At 39.4% G+C, this 20607-nt stretch overlaps 1 protein-coding gene across 1 annotated transcript; it reads left to right on the plus strand.

The window, feature by feature from the left end:
* Positions 1 to 403: 403 nt before the first annotated feature.
* Positions 404 to 9711, plus strand: PTGR3 (prostaglandin reductase 3). Its single transcript, XM_063299031.1, has 2 exons — positions 404 to 1041; positions 7780 to 9711. Exons 1-2 carry the CDS (start codon positions 725 to 727, stop codon positions 8702 to 8704), a joined length of 1242 nt encoding a protein of 413 aa, XP_063155101.1. The 5' UTR covers positions 404 to 724; the 3' UTR covers positions 8705 to 9711.
* The last annotated feature ends 10896 nt before the right edge of the window (positions 9712 to 20607 follow it).

A 20607-nucleotide genomic window follows, 5' to 3' on the forward strand; every position in this document is an offset into this window, starting at 1 on the left:
AGGCTGCTAATAACAACATTGCCAGATTAACTGGAACTTCTTGCTCCCAGCCTAACCTTTTATTGATCTACTCCTGTATTCGACTTTTCTGTTTCTCTATTTATTTAAGAACGATCTAGGAACGATCAGCTCCGGGTGTTTTATTTTTGTTTTTTTTAATGAAAGAGCTGGGGGGGAAGGGTAGATACGGCAGATTGGGATATGCAATAATAGTCTCTTTCTTAGCGTGCAGATAAGTCTTCTCCACTAAAACAAAAGTAGAATAAGGTCAGGGATTTCCTCTGCCCCCCAAAAAGTAGGTTTTCCTTCCTGAGTGAAAGCAATCTTTAGATTCACGCTTGTACGCGGTGTCATTCTGCCTGGTTTGTTCTAGGGTGCAGAAAACATCAGCGCACGGTTTTTTGTTCCTACGACAGCAGCAAGTTTTAAGCAAGCTTGGCTCAAAAACGAACTTTGTCCGTGCTTTTTTTTTTTAACCTAATGACGGGACACAGAAGGTCCGCTGCAGGCGAAATTTGCTGCAGCGGCTGCTGCTGATCTGATGTTTCCGAGTGGTGGAGGGGCTGAAAAGGGAGGACTTTGAGCCAGGCGGCAGCTCGCTACATTAGACTTTATTTACATACACAAATCGCAATATACCAAGCCTGCCTGCGCTCGAGGGCTGCACGCTTGCGAAAGACTCCTCCTAGGCTGGAGAGCCCAGGAGTGCCGCGAAAGAAAGTAGATGAGTTTGCACGGGAAGAGCAGCGTGTGGCTGAGGTCTTGGGGAGCTTGGCAACGACGGCTGCAACAACAGCAGCACCTACAGCTGACTCCTCCGGAGATCCCCGTCCGGGATTGTTTGGGTGGTCCTCCGACCCGGCCCATCGTGGACATGTCCTACTCCCGCCACTTTCTGGATTTCCAGGGCTCGTCCATTCCCACTTCCATGAAGAAACTGGTAGTGACTAAGCTGAATTCAAACTTCCGAGAAGCTGTTTCCCTTCGCAACGATGCACCCGTGCCGCTCCCGGGAGACGGCGATCTACTTGTTAGAAACAGGTGAGAATCTTTTCCTCCCTCCCGCCTCCTGCCTCCTTTTCCTCCCACTCCCAAGGCTCGGCACCTTCGCCATAACTGGGGAGGGAGTAGGCGATCCCTCCAGCTGCTTCCCGCCCTAAATCTTTTCCCAGCAAAGGGCCTGGTCCCCCCGCGCGCACGCTCGCGCTCTGTTTGCGATCCTATCGAGTTGCATCATCTGCCTTTGACGACTGTTGGTGTAATTTATTATCCTAAATGCTCTTCCATATAACCCCGCGTGCACACTGCCGTGCACGTGAAGCGAGCTTTCAATTGACGGCGATACCAGCCGCCCGCTCCTCCGTATTTCATGTGCAAAAAGTGGGAAGACAGTGATTCCCCCCCCTCCCGGAAAAAAAATCCATCACCCAGTCAGGAAAAGATGAGAAAAGTCGTGGTGCGACTTTATCTCAAGACATAAAGGTGACATAAAGGTTCAAGAAGGAACTTCGACAACCAGGAAATGATTTCCAAGCCCCTCCCAGGCTGGGTAGGATTGCACCAAGTAGCCACAAACGTAACCCTGTGTGTAAGCGAGCGGGTAGGCGGCCCTTTTCTTAGCTGTATCGCTCTAGATAGGTAAAGGCTGGTTGTGCTATACAATAAAACTGACGGATCTGGGTAGATCTCCACGTGCGGTTAATGCCGAGCAATCGGGACGTTGTGTAGAGCTTAGGTTATTTATCGTCATCTCGGGGTAGGTGCGCGCGCATGTAACACTCCAGACATTATTTTAGAGGAAGTTGTGTACACAACTCTACCTTTCCCCCTCCCCACTGCAGTCTTCCACGTCACTAACCTTAAGCATGTAGTGAATCCACAGGAAAGCCAGGGACCTTAACGGTGTGTGGCTGCCACCCACCTTTCCCTGTAGCTCCTCAGCCGGTTAATTCCACCACCCTCTTTTTTTCTTCCACAACAAACGCAAGGCTAAAAGCAGACGCGGGAAGAGCGGAGGAACAGGAGGGCGGATCGCCTTCCGTTTACTCGGAAGTAAGACCCTACCGATTTCGGTAGCGTTTACTTCCTAAGAGCTCTATGGAAGCCCGTGCCCCTTGACAGTTTTTGACTATTGTTCTGCGGTTCTTCACGCCGAGCGCGAAGGGTTGCGGGCTTTTTCAGTGCAGCCCGGCGGCGCGGGGCGAAAAGAACTGACGCCACTGTGAGATACAGGAAACTACGGACTGGCTCACCAGGACGGTGCCTTCTGTAGGGTCTGTTTACATTTTAAAAAAAAGTTGTTTGGACAGAATGTACCCTCTTCAGATGAGTTTTGTCTGGTCTTGTTTCTGCTTTTATAATTATTCCCCTCCTAGATGGTACTATTGTGTAAAATCAACTTTTCAAAGCCAAAAACGTAAAAATCGGGCAGGGGGTAGAGGAAGCTCTCATTACCGAAAAGATATGATTAGGTTTGTGATTCCTAGGAGGGAGATCTTCAAGAAGAGTTTATTCATGTTCAACTTTGTCCCTAAAATGTTTATTTTAATTTGAATGTAGGGACTTTGTGATCCTCTGAAATTGCCTTTCACAACATTTGTAGCCCAACTGAATCTGATAGACTCAACTAGATAAAGTGCAAGTACTAGATTGAAATGATCTGTGAATTTCACACAATCAGGTGCCAATACAGATGACAATAGTTGTCATAGCTCTGCCTGAACCATAGGAATATGCATGTTTTGTACAATGTACAATGCCCACATTACAGAAAGTCTTAACCTCCCTGTTGTGAAAGGTTTGAATTACTGCTGTAATCAGAATGCAGTATTTAGAAAGCAAGTATATGAAGCATTGCTAATATTTAAAAAAAAACATGGAAGTGATATCTAGCTCTGGATACATTGAAATTCACTTCCTTGGAGAGAAAGGAAGGAAATTGGCTAATGTACAAGAGTACAGGAACATACACCCTACTTCCTGACTGTCTTTGGGCATCAAAAGGTTATGTCCTTGTTCTCAAATCCCCTCCTCCAGCACTTTCTCTCCCTTTTCTTCCCCCCATGCAATTTGAAAATTTATGCATGCAATTTATTTTGTTTCCAGTGTAACTCTTTCCCATCCTTCCTTTTATGCTGGGTGGGCTCTCTGGGGAGTTGGAGAGTGCTTGTGTGTTCTCCAGAGTTTCAGGAATGGGGGATGCCAAGTCTCAAGCATACAAGGGCCATCTCCCCCGCCGCCACCGCCCTCCACCATGTATCTATCTCTGTGGTAAACACATTTTGAGTTTGCAAAGGTGCATGTGAGAAATTGCAGGAGTTGGGAGTTCACAAGTTTGTGTCATGTGGATTGTGTGCAGTGATCTGCCCTCCCCCTCTTTTTTTCTCCTGGAGCTTCTCACATAGGCAAGAGCAGAGATCTCATTAGTGCAAAATAAAGTGTGTTAACAATACAGTTCTTCGATGCCTGTTTTTATTCTTTGAAAGCTTCCTCGGGATTGTCTCCATCACCCACCTTTCCATTTCTTGCAGCCTGGGAAAGTGTCTTTCCACTCTCTCAGTACACTAAGCGCAGTCACCTGGATTTATTTAACCTTGAAAATTTACTCTGGTCAATCCCAACACACAGGAGAAAGAAAGGCAGGAGAAGATGTTTAAGAATATCATCAGATTGCATCCTGCAGACTGTTCCCTACTTACTCACCTGAAGATGCATACAGTACAACTTAACCTTTATATTTTGTCTTGTCTGGGCCTCTTATACCCACGCATGCCTGTATGACATTTATGTTGCCTTGGGCTATTGAAGTTCATTTGACTTTAACTTTCCTCCTTTTTAGAACAAGATTTCAATTTAGATGAAATTCCCTGTCTGCCTCTGACATGCCTACCCTCACAACTATACAGTAATTTTGAATAGCAGAAATAAACCTTATACAATCTTTATAGAGAGAGAAAAGTCAGTTGGAAATAGTGTGTTTGTATCATGTCGTGACCAGTGTGATTTTGTGACCAAAAAGAGGGAAGACCTAGGAAGAAAACGAAAACACCATGTTTAGGAAGATATGCACGCCTTTGCCTGGCCTCTGCCTCAACCTGGAATGCTCATTTCTGGGTTCCTGAGCAAATGCAAGTTTCAGGACAGGTATGAGCAATAAAGAGCCAACAAATATAAGTGGCAAGTGTCTGCTTTTTATAGAGGTTCAATATAATAAAGAAATGGTATGAAAATCAGGAAAAGAAAAATTGCGGGGTGGGTGAACTCTGATGGAAAGTAGAAGAGTGGGAAGAGTTCGCTACTGTTGTCTCCTGCTGATTTTCTGAACTGGCCTCCCCGCTTCTCTGCCTTGGTGACTTTGTTTTGTCTGCCAATTTAAGCTTCCTGCCCTACATCTCAGGTCTTCTGAGGGAGCAAGTTGCTTCCAAGTAAGGCAAACTGCTTAATCACCTTTAAAGATTCTTCCCCCCCCCATCTCACCTATTAATCTAAGGCAGGTTGAGAGCCAGCTCGCAACCATATGGAAAGTGGGGACCTTGATTGTTTAGGTTAAGCATTTCTCTAAAGCCTTGGCTGTCTTCTTATTTGATGCAAAGGGTAAAGAAGGAGCAGGGGTAGGGCATCAGGAAGGTCACATAGTTAATTTACTGGATAATAGTGGTTGCTGCAGAGAGGCAACACGTCTCCTTCTTTTGCACAACTTCGCAAGAAGATCGTGAACTTGCGATTCAGTTTTGCAAACACAGATACAAACATATGCCCGTTTTCGCATTTCAGCGAAACCTAACTCTGCTGCCCTCTGTAGCTACCCACTGCTTAAATGGGGTTTTCCCCGAGCGTGTAAAGCCCTGCAGCCGTACTTCAAAGTGAACAGGGATAGTTATGCAATAATCCTGCTTGTGTGCTTGCTGATTTCTAGTAGGAATGGTGGGAAGGACCAAACTGTTTTGTCTATGACAAAAATCTCATCGATTTTTTTTTAAATCACAACTTCAAAACACACCTGCAACGTTTCTCTAACCTCTGGGTCACTAACATGGGAAATTAAAAAAAAAAAAGAATAGAGTGATGTTTCGTGCTGAATGGGATGAGGGAATTTAAGCAGAGTTTGGGGATTAAATTGTTGAGTCATGTTCAGTTTTTAAAGAACGGAGAACTTGCCGAAAAGACCAGGGTGTTGGGAACTAGAAAGGTTGCTAAACCTAATTTGGCTTATTACTTGACCTTTTGGTGCATGTCGAGGGGATTCCGCGACCCTCTCTTTCCTCCCTAGATTTTTTGCTGGACAATCCTGCACATTTTTGCCCTTGTTTTCCATCTGGGAGGGAAAAGCTCCTATAAAGTTGGTAAGAGGCATCTGTGAGCGCCTCAACACTTGCCGGGAAAACCCTAAGCGGAAACTGCCTCACGTACTGGCAGAGGGGAAGAAAAGTGGTAGTGCGTGGGAGGGAATCACCCAGTGGCCTCCCGCCCTCAAGTAGTCCCCTTGGTCGAGCTTGGCAGCAAGCTAAGATACCCCATTCCGTTAACAGCTTCCCTCTCAGAAGGAAATCGCCCGCGAGTCAATTCTCGCCTGCTCGGTAACCGCTCGCCCTTCCCCGGCGCACGCACTCAGGCGTCTTCCCTGCGGCCAGTGGGAACCCAAGTGAGCAAGGCTCCCTCGCCGGAGCTTGTTCAGAAACAGCGGACGAGGGTAGTAGCACTTTGTTCAAAGGAATTACTAAATGCTTCCGACCTCCCTCACCGAGGCAGCCCGCTCTTTTACATCCCAAGTTCGCGCCGCTGCGCTCTGCATTGTATTACCACGTGTTGAGGGGGAAACCAAGTTAAAGAGATGGAAAACGGGCTTATGCAGGAAAAGTTGTCTAAACGCTTGTTGACGAGCACCTCCGCTTCGGCATTGCTTAAACCGGAGAGGTAGTCCCACCCTGGCACTGCGATCTTGCAAAGTTTCACTTTAGAACCGAGGCTGGATATGAAGGAAAATGCGCTCGGGGACCAAATCAAAGCCGCGAACTTGATTTTGCGCTCCTGAACGGAACTACTTGGCGAGCGGGCTCCGAGCATGCAGGACCTTTGCCTCGGGTGGAGGAAGAGGGGCGTTGAAAAAGTCTGGAGAGGCGTGAAGGCAAGAATTAGGCCCGCGGGAGGAAGGATTTTTCAGACAAGCCCCGCCGCCCCGTGACTTTGGGTGAAAGAAGAGGGAGGGGGGAGACATCCTACGCGCAGCACAGATCAGTTCTGTAAGGAATGAAGTGGAGAAGCAGGGGATTCTGCTTCTCCATTTCATTCCGTACACAACCGATCCACTTGAATAAAGAGAGCCGGTTTCGCGCCCAGCAGCTGCCTCGGGGTAGCAAACTTCCTGCAAGAAGTTGCTGTATAGGCGAGGCAAAGCCAGAGTTCCTTGGTATAGTTGAAGCTTCTTCCCTCCTCGTACATGAGCGCCTTCATCTTTTGTTCCTCACGTCCTCGACGAAACAGCGCAGCCCTTCCCTTTAGAATCTCTCTCTCTCTCTCTCTCTCTCTCTCTCTCTCTCTCTCTCTCACACACACACACACACACGGGGGGGGGGAGCACGCACGCACGCAGCACCCCTTTACTTTTCCAGAAGGGGCGTAGAAAAGCTACTTGGGTTTTGTTTTATTTTCCTAAAGAGCCATAAATAGAACGAAGATATTCTCTGCTGCAGATGCAGACTAGATTATATAAAGAATTCGACAGGACAAGTTGTTCAGCTGAAGATATATGGGCATTTATTTCTGAATCTGTAGCTATATGATACATACGAGAACACTTAATAATGAATGGGCGTTTCCTTAGAATTAAAAATGTCCAAAGGGCTTCCTTTAGTTTTGACATTTCTGTATGTGTAAATGATTTCAAATCCCCATAAATCCACTTTACAGTTTTCCAATTTTGGCATGAAAGTAATATTTTCACATATTTTTTCATCCTTGTACATAACTAAATGCCAAGATTTGTTTGTTTTTGGATATAGAAGAGAAACAGTCATACCAGCATAGATTCTTCTTTAAACTTCTGTGGAAATACCTGTCCTTAAGCAGTGCCTCTCCAGTTAACACTCCTTAGCATCACAAGATACTTCATTGCCCATCTTTAATACTTCCACTCATATTTACCTGTTAGAAATCAACAGTGTGCAAAGTAGTGATGCGTGATTTTAGTCTTAGTGTTCAAGGTCCTTTTAAGGCGTTTGAGTCATTTATATAAAGCGAAATGCTTTAATAATGTGCAAATTAGTTGCATCAAAAGGCAAATTTATTATAGTCACTCGATCAATTTTCTTTAAATTTGCCTGCAGTAACACTTTTGTCCATCGACCTTGGAGAGGACTTTGATGCTTCACATTATTTCATTAGTCATGTAAAGTGTTGTTACAATCTGAAATGTAAATTTGCTGCTAGAGTCAACATATTTGCTACTTTACACCTATTCTATTCTATACATTATTACAAGTAAAAAACATGTTTTTATTCCTTAGCTTATCAAAAATAATTCTTTTCTTGTTACTTTTGTTATGCAAGACAAGAATACCTTAGGTTTTCATTTGAAGAAATAATGTAAAGTTTGTATATTAATAAAAGTGAAATCTGATTACAATGTGGGGGGGCACAAAACAATTCCTGCTCCAACTGAGATACTTGAAAAGGCATCACTAAAATCTCCAGCCTTGTGCATTTAAGTGAAAAGATTTTCTTACAACAAATAAAAGTTTTGTCAAAAAAAAAAGATCTTAATACATTTTTGTTTTCTTCTAGATTTGTTGGCATTAATGCATCTGATATTAACTACTCAGCTGGCCGGTATGACCCTTTGGTTAAGCCTCCTTTTGATGTAGGTTTTGAAGGAATTGGCGAAGTGGTGGCCTTGGGCTTAAGTGCAAGTGCAAAATATGCTGTAAGCCAGTCTGTGGCCTATGTAAGACCAGGAGCTTTCGCTGAATATACAGTTGTGCCTGCTAAAGAAGCCATTCCAGTACCTTCTGTGAAACCAGAGTTTCTGACCCTTCTGGTGAGTGGAGCTACAGCATATATCAGTCTGAAGGAGCTTGGAGAATTGTCTGAAGGAAAGACAGTTCTGGTGACAGCAGCAGCTGGAGGCACTGGCCAGTTTGCTGTGCAGCTTTCAAAGAAGGCAAAATGCCACGTAATAGGAACTTGCTCCACTGATGAAAAATGTAGCTTTCTGAAATCTATCGGCTGTGACCGACCTATCAACTATAAAACTGAAAATGTTGCTGCTGTCCTCAAAAAAGAGTATCCAAAAGGTGTGGATGTGGTGTATGAGTCGGTTGGTGGAGAGATGTTTGACTTGGCTATCGACTGCTTGGCTGTCCGAGGCCGTCTGATCGTTATTGGGTTTATTTCTGGCTACCAAACACGTACTGGCCTTCCACCAGGTCATACAGAGATGCTGCCAGCAAAGTTGCTAAAAAAATCAGCCAGCATCCGGGGTTTCTTCTTAAACCATTACTTTTCTGAGTACCAAATGGCTATGAAACACTTGGTTGAAATGTGTGAAATGAGAGAAATCGTTTGCGAGGTGGACTTCGGAGACCTGTCTCTAGAGAGCAAGTTCACTGGCTTAGAGTCAGTGTTCCGTGCTATAGATTATATGTACATGGGAAAAAACATTGGAAAAATTGTAGTTGAATTACCTCACTCTGTCAACAGTAAGCTGTAAAAACAGAACAATGACATAAATCAAAACAGAGCAAATGGGCACTTTATGCTTGGCGATAATGCCTTAATTTCTTTAAAGCTGGCAATGGGTAATATATTAAAATAGCAAAACAGTATTTTGGTTTGTTTAAGGGGTTTTGTATTGTTTAAAAATACAGCTTGTAGCTGGCATTAAATTTTCTTGTACCACATTTTTGGTCTGGAAATTTTCAATTTCCAACTTGCAGTGGGTTTGAATATAATTCTAGTCAACTACAGTACTTGCAAACTGTTCTCATACCTTTCTTCTGGAACTCAGTATGTGAAGGCATAGGGAGCTGCAATCCTATACAGTTTAGCTAAGATGAAGCTCATTGTTCTTAAAGTAGCTCAGTAGACATGCATAGGATTATGCAGCAATCCTATATGCACCTACACGGAAGTATGCCCTAGTGATATTCAGATTGATTATTCCTGTATGTATGTATGTATGTATGTATATGGGACCGTTCTGTTTAAAAAAATCAATTCTATTTTAGACTTGTTACACAAACTGGGATGGATACAGTCTGCAGAGACATTCTGTTAACGATGGGGCTACCCAGGCAAGTTTTTTCTACAAATCTTATTCTACACAACAGTCACATTTTTATAATAGTATGAACATGTATGACTTTTTTATGTGTGCTGTTGTTTGAAAATGAACCAATGTACAGTTATATTTTGGGATATTTAGCTATCTTATAAAATTATCTTTGAAGTATTGTTTTGCCTTTATATACCCATTTATTAGTGGAACTTCTGTAATTTAACTTGTTTACATTCTGTTGAAGATAAAATAATCCAGAAGTTTTCAGATTAACAAAACGCACCAGGAGATATTTATCACTGAAAATGGAAATTAAAATGTTGGATGAGAATGGTACCAGTGTAGAATGTGTATGACTATGTAATAAAATGTGATCTCTGTAAGAGATTGTATTATACAATTCTGAGTATAAAGCATTAAAAATCATTTTAGTTAATTTTTTACAGTGTGGTTCAATTACCCAGTTTTACCTCCCTTTGTTCAATAGTCTACCTGACTATTCAGATAGAAGTTTCATCTGGGACATAAACTTCTTTGAACTTAAGAAAACTTGTATCTAAGTATCAGAACTAGAACTGAGCTGCCAGTAAGTGCCCCTGAAATGCAGTTTTAAAAAATTCCTTTTACACATACAGCTCTCTATGGTCATGTTACTTCTATTCACGTTATAGTACCTATTTGGGATTTGGGGAAGGAGAATATTTCATTTTGAAGCGCATCAATACATGTACTGATTCAAAACAAAGTTTTTTTAGACACTTCAAAGATGACAAAAACTGATATATTTTAAATAACTTTTATTAGTTTCCAGTTCTCAGCTTTTTCAAGAATTTGGACAATTAGAAACAAGTTTTAAGAAGTATAAAGTATTCTTTGGGTAGGGGTGGGGTTTCAGTTCACAGACACGGCTAAGCACCACTGAGATCAATGGGAGTTAAATGGCTTATATCTAAATAGTTCAGTTTAACTTGGTTTTGGATTGGGCTGTTAAATTTTTTTGTTGATAGGTGTAACTGAAGTACATTTTGGATGTTGTAGCAGTTGAAGCCCTATAGAAACACTGTCATTATAATTGATTGATTTGATTGATTGATTAAAAGAATTGAAACACAAGTATTCAGAATAACATTCAGCTTTAGACATAGGGAACCCTCATGCTAAGTATTTGTAACCCAGTTCTTTTATGAGTTTTTCAAATTGCTTATCTACACAAACTTTTAGTATTTGAATCTCACAGTTAATTTTCAGGGGCTATTTCTAAACAATATTTACAGCCAAATCATAAATCCTAATTTCTCAAATAAGATCCACTGATTTCAGGGAAATTACTTCAGTCTAAATATGTTGGTTTACTACTGTGTGCATGTAAATTCTTTCAGTTTCAGTTGGGCAGCTAAAATATACCTAAATAAATCATATCTTAGGTCTGAAGTAAGTTATTGTATCTTAGAGAATTGTTGTTTTTTAGCAAGAAATTCTGTATCAACTGTATAACAGAAGATTCTGAATTATTTCCCTGCACTAAATGTAAGTGTTACCAGAAGAACTGGTAATTGACTGTAACAATTATCAAATAAATTAAAGCAACACAAGAATTTAAAGCATTTTCTGTTAATAATAATCACAGCATCCATTCTGTTGGATGCTGTGATTTAGCTGATTCATATTGTACACAACAATATAGTGTGTGGTAGTGCATACACAAGTAAGCACTGATGAATACCATAATGAGTGAAGCAAAGGTAATTCTCGTAAGAATACGGTGGAATAGAAATCCTGATTTCTAAATCTCTGTTGGCTATGTTCACTATATATTTACAAACACCTAACTTAGCTTCACAATATTATAGTATTGCTTGAGAAATATGTATTAAATGCAATTGGGCCTGAGATTTTTTTTTGTTTGTTTAATCTGTTCAATCATGTTCAATTCTTGGGGACTGCTTGGACAAGTCCCTGCAGTTTTCTTGGCAAGGTTTTTCAGAGTGATTTGCCCTGGCCTGCTTCCTAGGGCTGAGAGAGAGTGGCTGGGCAAAGGTCACCCAGCTGGCTTTGTGCCTAAGGTGGGACTAGAACTCATGGTCTCCTAGTTTCTAGCCCAGTGTCTTAGCCACTACACCAAACTGGCTCTCAGGACTAAGGTTACATACAGGTAAAAGAAAGCATCTATGAACATATTCACATTAAAATTAATTGGATTGCAGTGCATATTTGGGAGTCACATAACCTGTGGATTGTAATTACATTTCATTTTCTTTCAATCTGAAAGAGAAGAGTTTGCTAATTCAAAAGATATTTATGTTCAGATAGAGTCTTACTGTTGGTGCTATGTCACTGTTCTGGTTCTTTTATGAAATTATTCTCAAAGTGTCATAAATGTTCCCCAGCCATTATTTGATCAGCTACTCCACCTGCAATGACATTGTATAGGTTAGTGTGGGCAAGTGTTAAAGAATTGACCATGTATCTTTAAAATGAACTGGTATTTCCAAGTTGTGCATCAAATATGACTATGCCTAATTTTTACTATCATTCCATATGTAAAACTGATTATTTATTTTACTTAGATTTATTGTAAACTCACCATAGTCTGGATTTTGTTAGTTCTGAATAAGTAGTGAATTTCAAACATTTATTTATATATGTTTTTAAAAGACTTACAGTATATGGCCGCCCATCTTATGAAACACAACTCTGAGTGGCTCACAACAATAGGAGAACCCAAAAGAAAAGTAAAACCAAAACCTGGTGCCTCGACCACCATTCTTGATCCAGCCAAGACTACCATCCCTCAGCTCTGTCCTCACTCTGTCCCAACACTTGGGGGGAGCACCAGCTCTTTATGGCTTTCCATTTAGCAGGCTACAGAAGAGGAATACAGTATGGACTGGGCAGAGTGTTAGTAGATCAGCTGTCTTCATGAACTCTACAAGCAAAAAATCTTAAGTCAGGATTCAAATTGCCCAATACATGAGGAAAAACTTGCTGGAGAAGAGTAGAATGAGTGTTTTCCCTTCTCAGTCCTTTCAACTAAGGTAGGTAGTAGAACAGTTTTTCAAAAAGCTGCACTAGAGGCTGTGGGGGTCCAGAAAAAGCCATGTTGCATGTACAAAACTTTGGATTTTGCATCCAAAGGACTTAATTTTAAAATGTGTTTTTAAAAATAGGAATCCATAATTGAGCACATATGTGTGCTTTAGAAAGTTACGAAAGTTACTATATAAAGAACAAAGCTTTCAGTAATATTAAGGCAGAGTTTAGAAAGTTACGGAGACTGGAAATCTACAAATGCATGCCTAGCAGTAAGCCCTACAAAATTGAACAGAATTTGCTTTTGAGTAAACATAGATAGATTTGCATTGCATTTTTGTCTAAAGCTTTTTTTTTTTTACATGAATTTGCTTCATGGGAGAATCTTGATGGAAAAAAGTTTTTGCAGAGTAAAAACAGCCAGGTTTTTTTTCTATATCCAAACAAACCAAAGCTTCAGGGAAGAGGGGAGGGGGAGAGTTAATCAAGAAAGGAAAAATATGATTTAAAAAAAAATTTTTTAAAGACAATATGTGGTAAATGTATTCACCTGCACTTGCAATTTTAGGATGTTCTAACAGATAATTTTCTATTGAATGGATCTGATGAAACAATATCTTTTAAAAAATAAATTATGTTTCTCAATATTTGACTGTTAATGTTTTGAAAGCATAAAGAAGAAGCCAGTTGCTGGCTATAATTGCCATGCTGTACAAATACAAATAATTGCAACTGCTCAGGAAAAAGTTTGCCTCAGTCTTCAGAAATGTTTTTTTGTTTGTTTGTTGCCTTTCATCAGCCAAGCTGGAAAAAACCTCCCCTGTTTGAATAGGCTGTTAGTATCTATTTTACAAGATTTACTCATTTTCAGGTGCCTAATATAGCTGCTAGCATGCATGCACAACAATACAATTTATATGGTAAGTGGAACCAAATAATGCCTTCGCTGAATGTTATGGCTGCACTGAAGAGAAATGTCACGGTAAATAGCTGCCAAATTATGGATCATGCTGAAGTGTCACAACTGCACTAAAGACAAATAGGGCTGGAGGCTATTGCCCCCGGGACGCTTTTGAGTTATGAAGAAGAGGCGCAGCCTTGACGTGAGGTTCCGTGTGTCGTCATTATAGCAACAGTTACTGGTGCAGTGTTCAAGGAAGCCCAGACCAATGGAAGGGTTAGTCATTAATCTGTCCATTGCTGCTCTAACAGCTGTAGAACAGGCCATCTTCAAAACACGTGAACATGCCAAGAAGGGGGGAGAGACTGAGGAGACTAAACGCTGCAGGTCTTATGAACATAAATGGGAATGGGAAAGGACAGGCAATGGCCAAATGTTGCAATGCTATAATCAAAAGAATACAATGAAGTTTAACGTCATACATACCTGAAAATTATACTTGCTTGCGAGTCAGATATACTGTATGTGTGAAATAAAGATGGTAATCCACTATTTCCCTTTGTAAAAACTTGAGTAGTCCCGGTTTCTTTCATTTTAATGGAAGGGTAATAAAGATGAAAGACTTAACATTTCAACTGATGGACCCCTTAAGCAATAGAAGAGAAATTTATTACGTTTTGAGGGGCGATGGCAAATGCTGAAAGCGACTGCGTGTTTGGGATGATATGAAAACCCCATGTTAAAGAAAAAAACAAAGCAAAGCATTAAAGCAGGAAAAGCCCACCTTTTTTTTTTAATAATCTTGAACAGGTTTACGTTATTTTTGCATATCCTGAGAAACCAGATTCTTTCCAGACATGAAGAGAAATGTTCTTCATCCTCTTTCTCTAAAAATGATTTACTCGTGATAGAAGATCTTTACTATCATACTTAGGGAAATTTTCAAATTTAGCAACCTGTACATATACTCGGAAAGTGGTGTATGTATATGTATATGTAAGGGGAATACATATATTTTAAAGACACATTTTTACTGAATTATTATACATAGTCTAAATAGAAATTCATAATGCAGCACAACTGTCAGCCCTTATTTTTAGAGAGAAAATTGGGGCCAAACAATTGTGGATAAATGACCTCTATTCTACAGAGAATGGCCTTCCTTCCATATTGTCTTAAGGTCACTGGGAGAGCAGGGTTGTGGGCAGGTTGCACAGTAGTTAAATTTTACACACTCTTAAATATGTGCTATGTTTTTCATATTGTGAATAAACAGGTACATTTAATTACTATTTCTCTTAATAGTATTCGTCTTTTTTAAAAAAATTGGAACTGATACGTTTTCCTCCTATTTTACATTCTTCTACTATATGTGATCCATACAGATACTTCTTGTAATACCTTAATATGTTTGGATATTTTTTTTTTAATCACGGTAAACATCTTAATTTCGGACAATGTACCAGGTTTTAACAGTGGCAAAAAGACAACCCTTATTTAAAATCTTTACCTTGTCGTCTAACAAAAAGTTAGAAAAACCAGACTAGAATACCTTGAAATAATTATTAGTTACCCAAAATTAATGTTTATATGTTGCACAGTTGCAAGTAACTGCTGCTTATTAAATGAAAGCTCTGTGTTAAGCACTTTAGCAACATTTTGGCTAATGAGCATGTAATGTTCTTTGTTTGGCATAAAACTTTTTGTGTTCAGAACTACAAGATGTTGGAAAGTTGACAAATTACATCATTTAAGACAGATGTCTGCCTTGGGGAAGATTTTTTTTAAGGTTTCCTGTTTCTGCCTTTTATTTCAGTAACATTTGCAGTTGCTACAAGATCTGTACCTGTGCGATGTTTAACCCTTTCACACTGTAGTTCACATTAACTCTGTGAGATTTGTGGCTTGTATCGGAACAGAGCAGGAATTATAGAGCCATGTTTCAGCTAGCTTGTTTTTCTCTAATTTTTGGTCCACAAATATTTGTGTTTCTCTGCTTTTAAAAAATGTTTACACCTGGTTTTTAAGAAGTAGCATCCAAGGTGACAACAAAATATATACAAAAGAAAATATAATACTCAAATGCAATTATCTGTCCTGACTCCCAGGAAACACTCTGAGACAGGGAACTGTTCTCTAATGTTTTATTGCTAATACATAACAGGAATCCTAACAAACTGAACAAACGTGGGAAAACCCAGCCATATAAACCCCGCAGGTTAAGGCGGTCCCAATCTGGGCCTCTTGGAATGGCTCACCAATTCCTCAGTGCTACGCATGCGCTTAACAGTCTGGAAAGGAGCCCCCTGCTCGCCATCCTTACTCATGACATCATCAAGGAAATAAAATCTGATACAGAACAATGATTGATGAATGATTTGTTTTCCTTGCCATATGTATAATCCAGTGTGTGTGTAACCAAATAGTTTCTCTCTGTATGTGCATTAATGTGAGAATTGGCTATGTAGCAGCTGAGAGAGTAAAAGCATGATTAGTGCAATTCTATGCAATTCTACTCAATATGGCCCATTCCCATGCCCAAGTAAGCAGCTCTGATGGGGCTCTTAATGGGTCAACTGGTGTGTAGCTGCTGAAGCTCTATCATGTGAAGAAACAAGCTTTGTTGAACAGCAATTTCTTAGTTAAGTACACAGACTTGGAAGTTGGTACCTATTTGCCGAGATAATGGCTTCTAATGCAGTCTCGAAGTAGTTGACAAATCAGGGGCACTAGTTCCAGGAATAAATGAGATAATATAAGATACATAGCTTAGGAAAAGGAGCAGTAAGAATATTCTATAAGAACAGCAGGGGAAAGTGACAGGTTGGGACTATTCATTTTACTCATTAAAATAGTATTTTAATGCTTCAATCCAAATAGTTTATAATATGGCTGTGTTAAACAGTTGCTTGTCTTTCATTTTGTTTTCTCCAGCAATCATAAATTAAAAGTTTTCCATCTATATACAGTCCATCACTAGTTATATGCCAGTTCTCTGGCTCATCACCCTCTAAAGGAACTAAGAAATGGAACCCTGGCTTTGAATTATTTTTATTTATTGTTTATCTTTTTAATGACTTTATACCTAGGATGGATTCTGACATTAAAAATATTAAATTCGAAAGATATAAATAAGTACAACAAATAAGGAGCAAAATAAAATGGTGTTCCAACAATTACAGTTATTACATTTTTAAGAAGCAAAAAATAGGATAAAAAGTTTTCCCCTCAACCCTGAAAAGAGATCAGACTCAGGATCAGGATATAATTAAGGCAGTCCTTCCTTTAAGCACCAGTACAGGTGACATAGGCAAGCATGCCTTGTTGATCTGAGCATAGATGTATACAATAATCCTATTGTGGGTAGGCACAATTTCAGCTGCAAGATTCATGTGTGTTTAGGGCTTTAGAAGTAAGCACCAGCACACAGATTTTTCCCTGCATTTAAAGCCAATGCATTGTTTAAGCACAGTGGTGATAAAAGTATTTTTACATGGTCCCATTTTTCAGCAATCATATTTTGAATTAGAATTCTGAGTTTCTGAAGAGTCTTCAAAGAAACGGTTTTCAAAGGAGATAGTATGATTATGGAATCTGAACATTACCAGAGTATTGATCTTTATGAAAAAGTTACCCATATTCAGGAGGAGCCTAATATCTATAGACAGCATACAAACCATAGTTGGCAAAAATGTATTTCATGACAAGGAGATCATTAGAGGCTCTGAGAAAACTGAATTAAGGAACACTCCCAGACTATGAATTGGTTCATCTGTAAGAAGAGATTCAACATCATCTTCTGGACATAAGAATAACTCACAGACTGTTTATTCATCTTACTAGTTTATTAGTCCTCATTCAGTCAGTTACTGTGTCTGGCCCCAATTAATATCTAGCACTTTACCTGAGTCAGATGTAAGGAAGTTGGGTTTCATGAGCATGGGTATGAAACTTAGATAGCCTCAGTGGTCTCACGTAGATATGAAAGGCATGGGGAACAACTAACCATATGAGATTCCATAGACTAGCCCTTTTGACAAGAAGGACCTGTTGAAGCACAATGGTCTAATCGCCAACCTGAAGCCAGTTTGGTCTAGTGGTTAAGGCAATGGGCTAGAAACCAGGAGACTGTGAGTTCTAGTCCTGCTTTAGTCATGAAAGGTGGCTGGGTGACCTTGGGCCAGTCACTCTTTCTCAGCCCAACTCACCTCACAGGGTTGTTGTTGTGGGGAAAATAGGAGGAGGAAGGAGTATTAGGTATGTTTGCCACCTTGAGTTATTTATTAAAAATAAAGGTAGGATAAAAATAAAAAAATTTAAAAAAATAATAGCACTTATACAGAAGAGTACACCATCATCAGTGGACTATACATACAAAGTTTAAAGGCAGAGTAGTTTGGTATATTGCCCATGGCCATCAGTTACCAATGTCTAGATTGCAATAAAATTCAGTGTTTCGATTTAAAGCATCAAACACAATTTGAGTCTCTGAATAGAGTTCACCACTAAGATTTGATCAATGTATCAATCTCATTCAGAAAATCAATTTGATTTGGATATCTAACTAAATCACCTTCAGATTAAATCTCTGAATCAAACCTTTTGTACAGTCCTAATTCTTCTCTATGCATTTGTGGCTGAGCAAAAGCAGACCCAATGCAGATAACACAATGCATGTATGTCCACATACATACTCCTGGCCATATTGGCTTTTCGGTCAATCATAACATGCATTTTGTAAGTGATTAAAAATGGCATCTTTGTAAAGCTGATCTTCAGTAATAAAATAATTTCTGTAATGTTCTGTATTACATGCTATTAATCTGGGGAGAAGTTTGAGACTTCATGCTTTAGCTTCTGGACGAGCTTTATGGAAAGGCATGATCAGAATGAAATGTTTGTTTGAGTCTAATTAGATTCAGCATAATTCAATGCCATTAAAATTGTTCTCATGTTAAAGAATTTCTGGGGAACAGCTATATTACTCCATGGATTGTAGCATTCCCACCAAAGTTTGTCTTCGCTTGGGTTCAGAAATAAGTCTAAGTAATACAGTTTAGTGATTTTCACCGAGGGTTGTATTTTGCCAATTGTCTCTTAGCACGCACGCACACACACACCCATTTAATACTTGAATGGCCTCTTCAGATCCTTCGGGGTAATCTACTCTGATTATTCTGTGAGAAAATAAAACACAATTATTACAGGTTTATATTCAAATTAGCATTTTTAATGGAAGTCTAATTCTAGGATTTACTCAGTTATATAAATGCTTGGGAAAGGGCTTACCAATGTACTAGATGTATAACAAATTGGACAACCTATCAGGCAGATACTCCTTTACATATCTATTGATTAACCTAAATGTGTTACCTACAGAACGTATGTGAAGTTGTGCAGTGACATCATCCTACAGAAAACAATAGGAAAAAATGAGAAATTGTAATAGTTGTGTATTATGTACCAGACAGAATAACTCCCACACGCAAAAGTATTTTATTTAAACTATTATTGCTGTTTAAAATCAAAGGAAATGGGCACATAAACATGCCATTAGTGAGGTCAGGAAAAAAATGAGCCAAGTCATTCTAGGAATACAGTCATTTGTTCTAAAAGTGGGTCAAATCAAGTACATAAGCCTAAGAATCATACCACTGATATTATTAAGCTCTATGCACCATCCTACTACGGATGTGATAAAGGTTTATGGACAGACTTCTTACATGTTTCCTTAAAAATACACCCTAAGGGATTCATTCAGTGGGAAATAACATACACAGGAAGTGTGTGTAGGACCGGGATATAGAAACGCACACAATATGCAGAACAAATCTGAGTAATTTCAACATGCCTCAGGCAGGCCATGTGCTGCAAGTTGGAAATCTGATTTAATCCATTCATCCACAAACCAAAAGAAAATGCTACTTGTTGGTCTTTAGCTGACATTGTGAGAATACAAAGTAATAAGTAGCACATATATACGTAGTGTCTCAGTAAATGTACATGAAATTATTGTCATGGTCATCCCTAATTCACTAACCAATATCTGAAATTGCTGAAACAATTCTACAAAGCTAAAAGGAAAGTAGATCAGAAAGGTACACTGCTTTTTTTCTTTGTTAAACCCTAAATCCCATTTAAAGCTGTAAGGAATATTTATTTGTTTGTTTATCATATTTTTACACCGCCCATCTCAAATATTTAGACTGACTCCTTGCAGCTTTTCTGTGCCCCCTTAATGTTTTGTACTTCATATTATATTGTTGTGGAACTCTAGTTGCAGAGAAATAATGGTTTTTGTTTCTTGAGTTCCAGACAATCTACAGACAAATCCTGATTCAGCGATCCCTACTAAGAGCAGCATACTCCAAGATACACAAACAATATATCACCATTACCAGCATTTGACTGCAAATTATATGTCAGGCAGTGGTCTTGCTTAAGGTTTGCCCAACCCAGAGGTGAAATACAGAGATCAAAAATATAAATCTGTCCAAAGTGTTGGGTTTGATGTTCCATGGAACTTGCCATGCAAAATCTAGATCAAGCTACTCCTAGGTGTAAACAAATCTCCCTCCCTGCAGAGTACCTTCAGAATTATTATTTTTTTGCATTATTTATGTTTGGTTGTTTAGAATATTTATTTGATTTATATTTCATGTGTCTAGTCACTTGAATATTCAGGATGGCTAACAATATTTAAAATAAAAAAGATTAAAATCCATATTTAAATTATTTATTTAACATGTGTGTTAAATACTCCTTTCCATGTGTATATCACTTGCATGAAATATCCAGGGCTGGGTTCACCTATTTAAAAAAGGAGTGGTAAAGGATAGCCTGCCTGAACTACCCCCCTTTTCTGGAAGCACTTGAACAACTGAGTGAGTCCATCTCATCTAGAATCACATCACCTCTAGCTGCTCAGTAATGTGGAGGGGAGGAGCTTTACGCTATGTCAGTGCTGTTACAAGCTTAGTATATAGTTCCTGGAGTTGCTCTCCTTTTGCCAGCTACTATCATTCCTATGTTGACTACTCTCAAGTTACAATCAACTTCAAGAAGAAAAAAAAGGCTGACAGGGTATCCCTTTTGAGATAATCTGCAAGCAATATAAAATTTCTACTGCCTGGACATCCACAGCAAGCTAAAATTTCTTTGAATCAGAAAACATGTACTGTGACATCATGATGCATTGTGCATTTGCATTGTGACATTTTTCCACAATGCACATTTCATCATTTGTTCTTCCTCCCAAACTGATGCCTCCAAATAGGTTGACAATAATTTAGTATTATTTGAGAAAGGCAACTGCAGACTAAAACTAGCTATCACAAAGATTGGAGGAGATTTTTAGGAAACCAATGTAGCAACTCTGAATTAGACATTTAAAAATTAAAGCTAT

This window comes from Candoia aspera, chromosome 3, assembly GCF_035149785.1.
Source record: "Candoia aspera isolate rCanAsp1 chromosome 3, rCanAsp1.hap2, whole genome shotgun sequence".
NCBI classification, from domain to species: Eukaryota; Metazoa; Chordata; class Lepidosauria; order Squamata; family Boidae; genus Candoia; species Candoia aspera.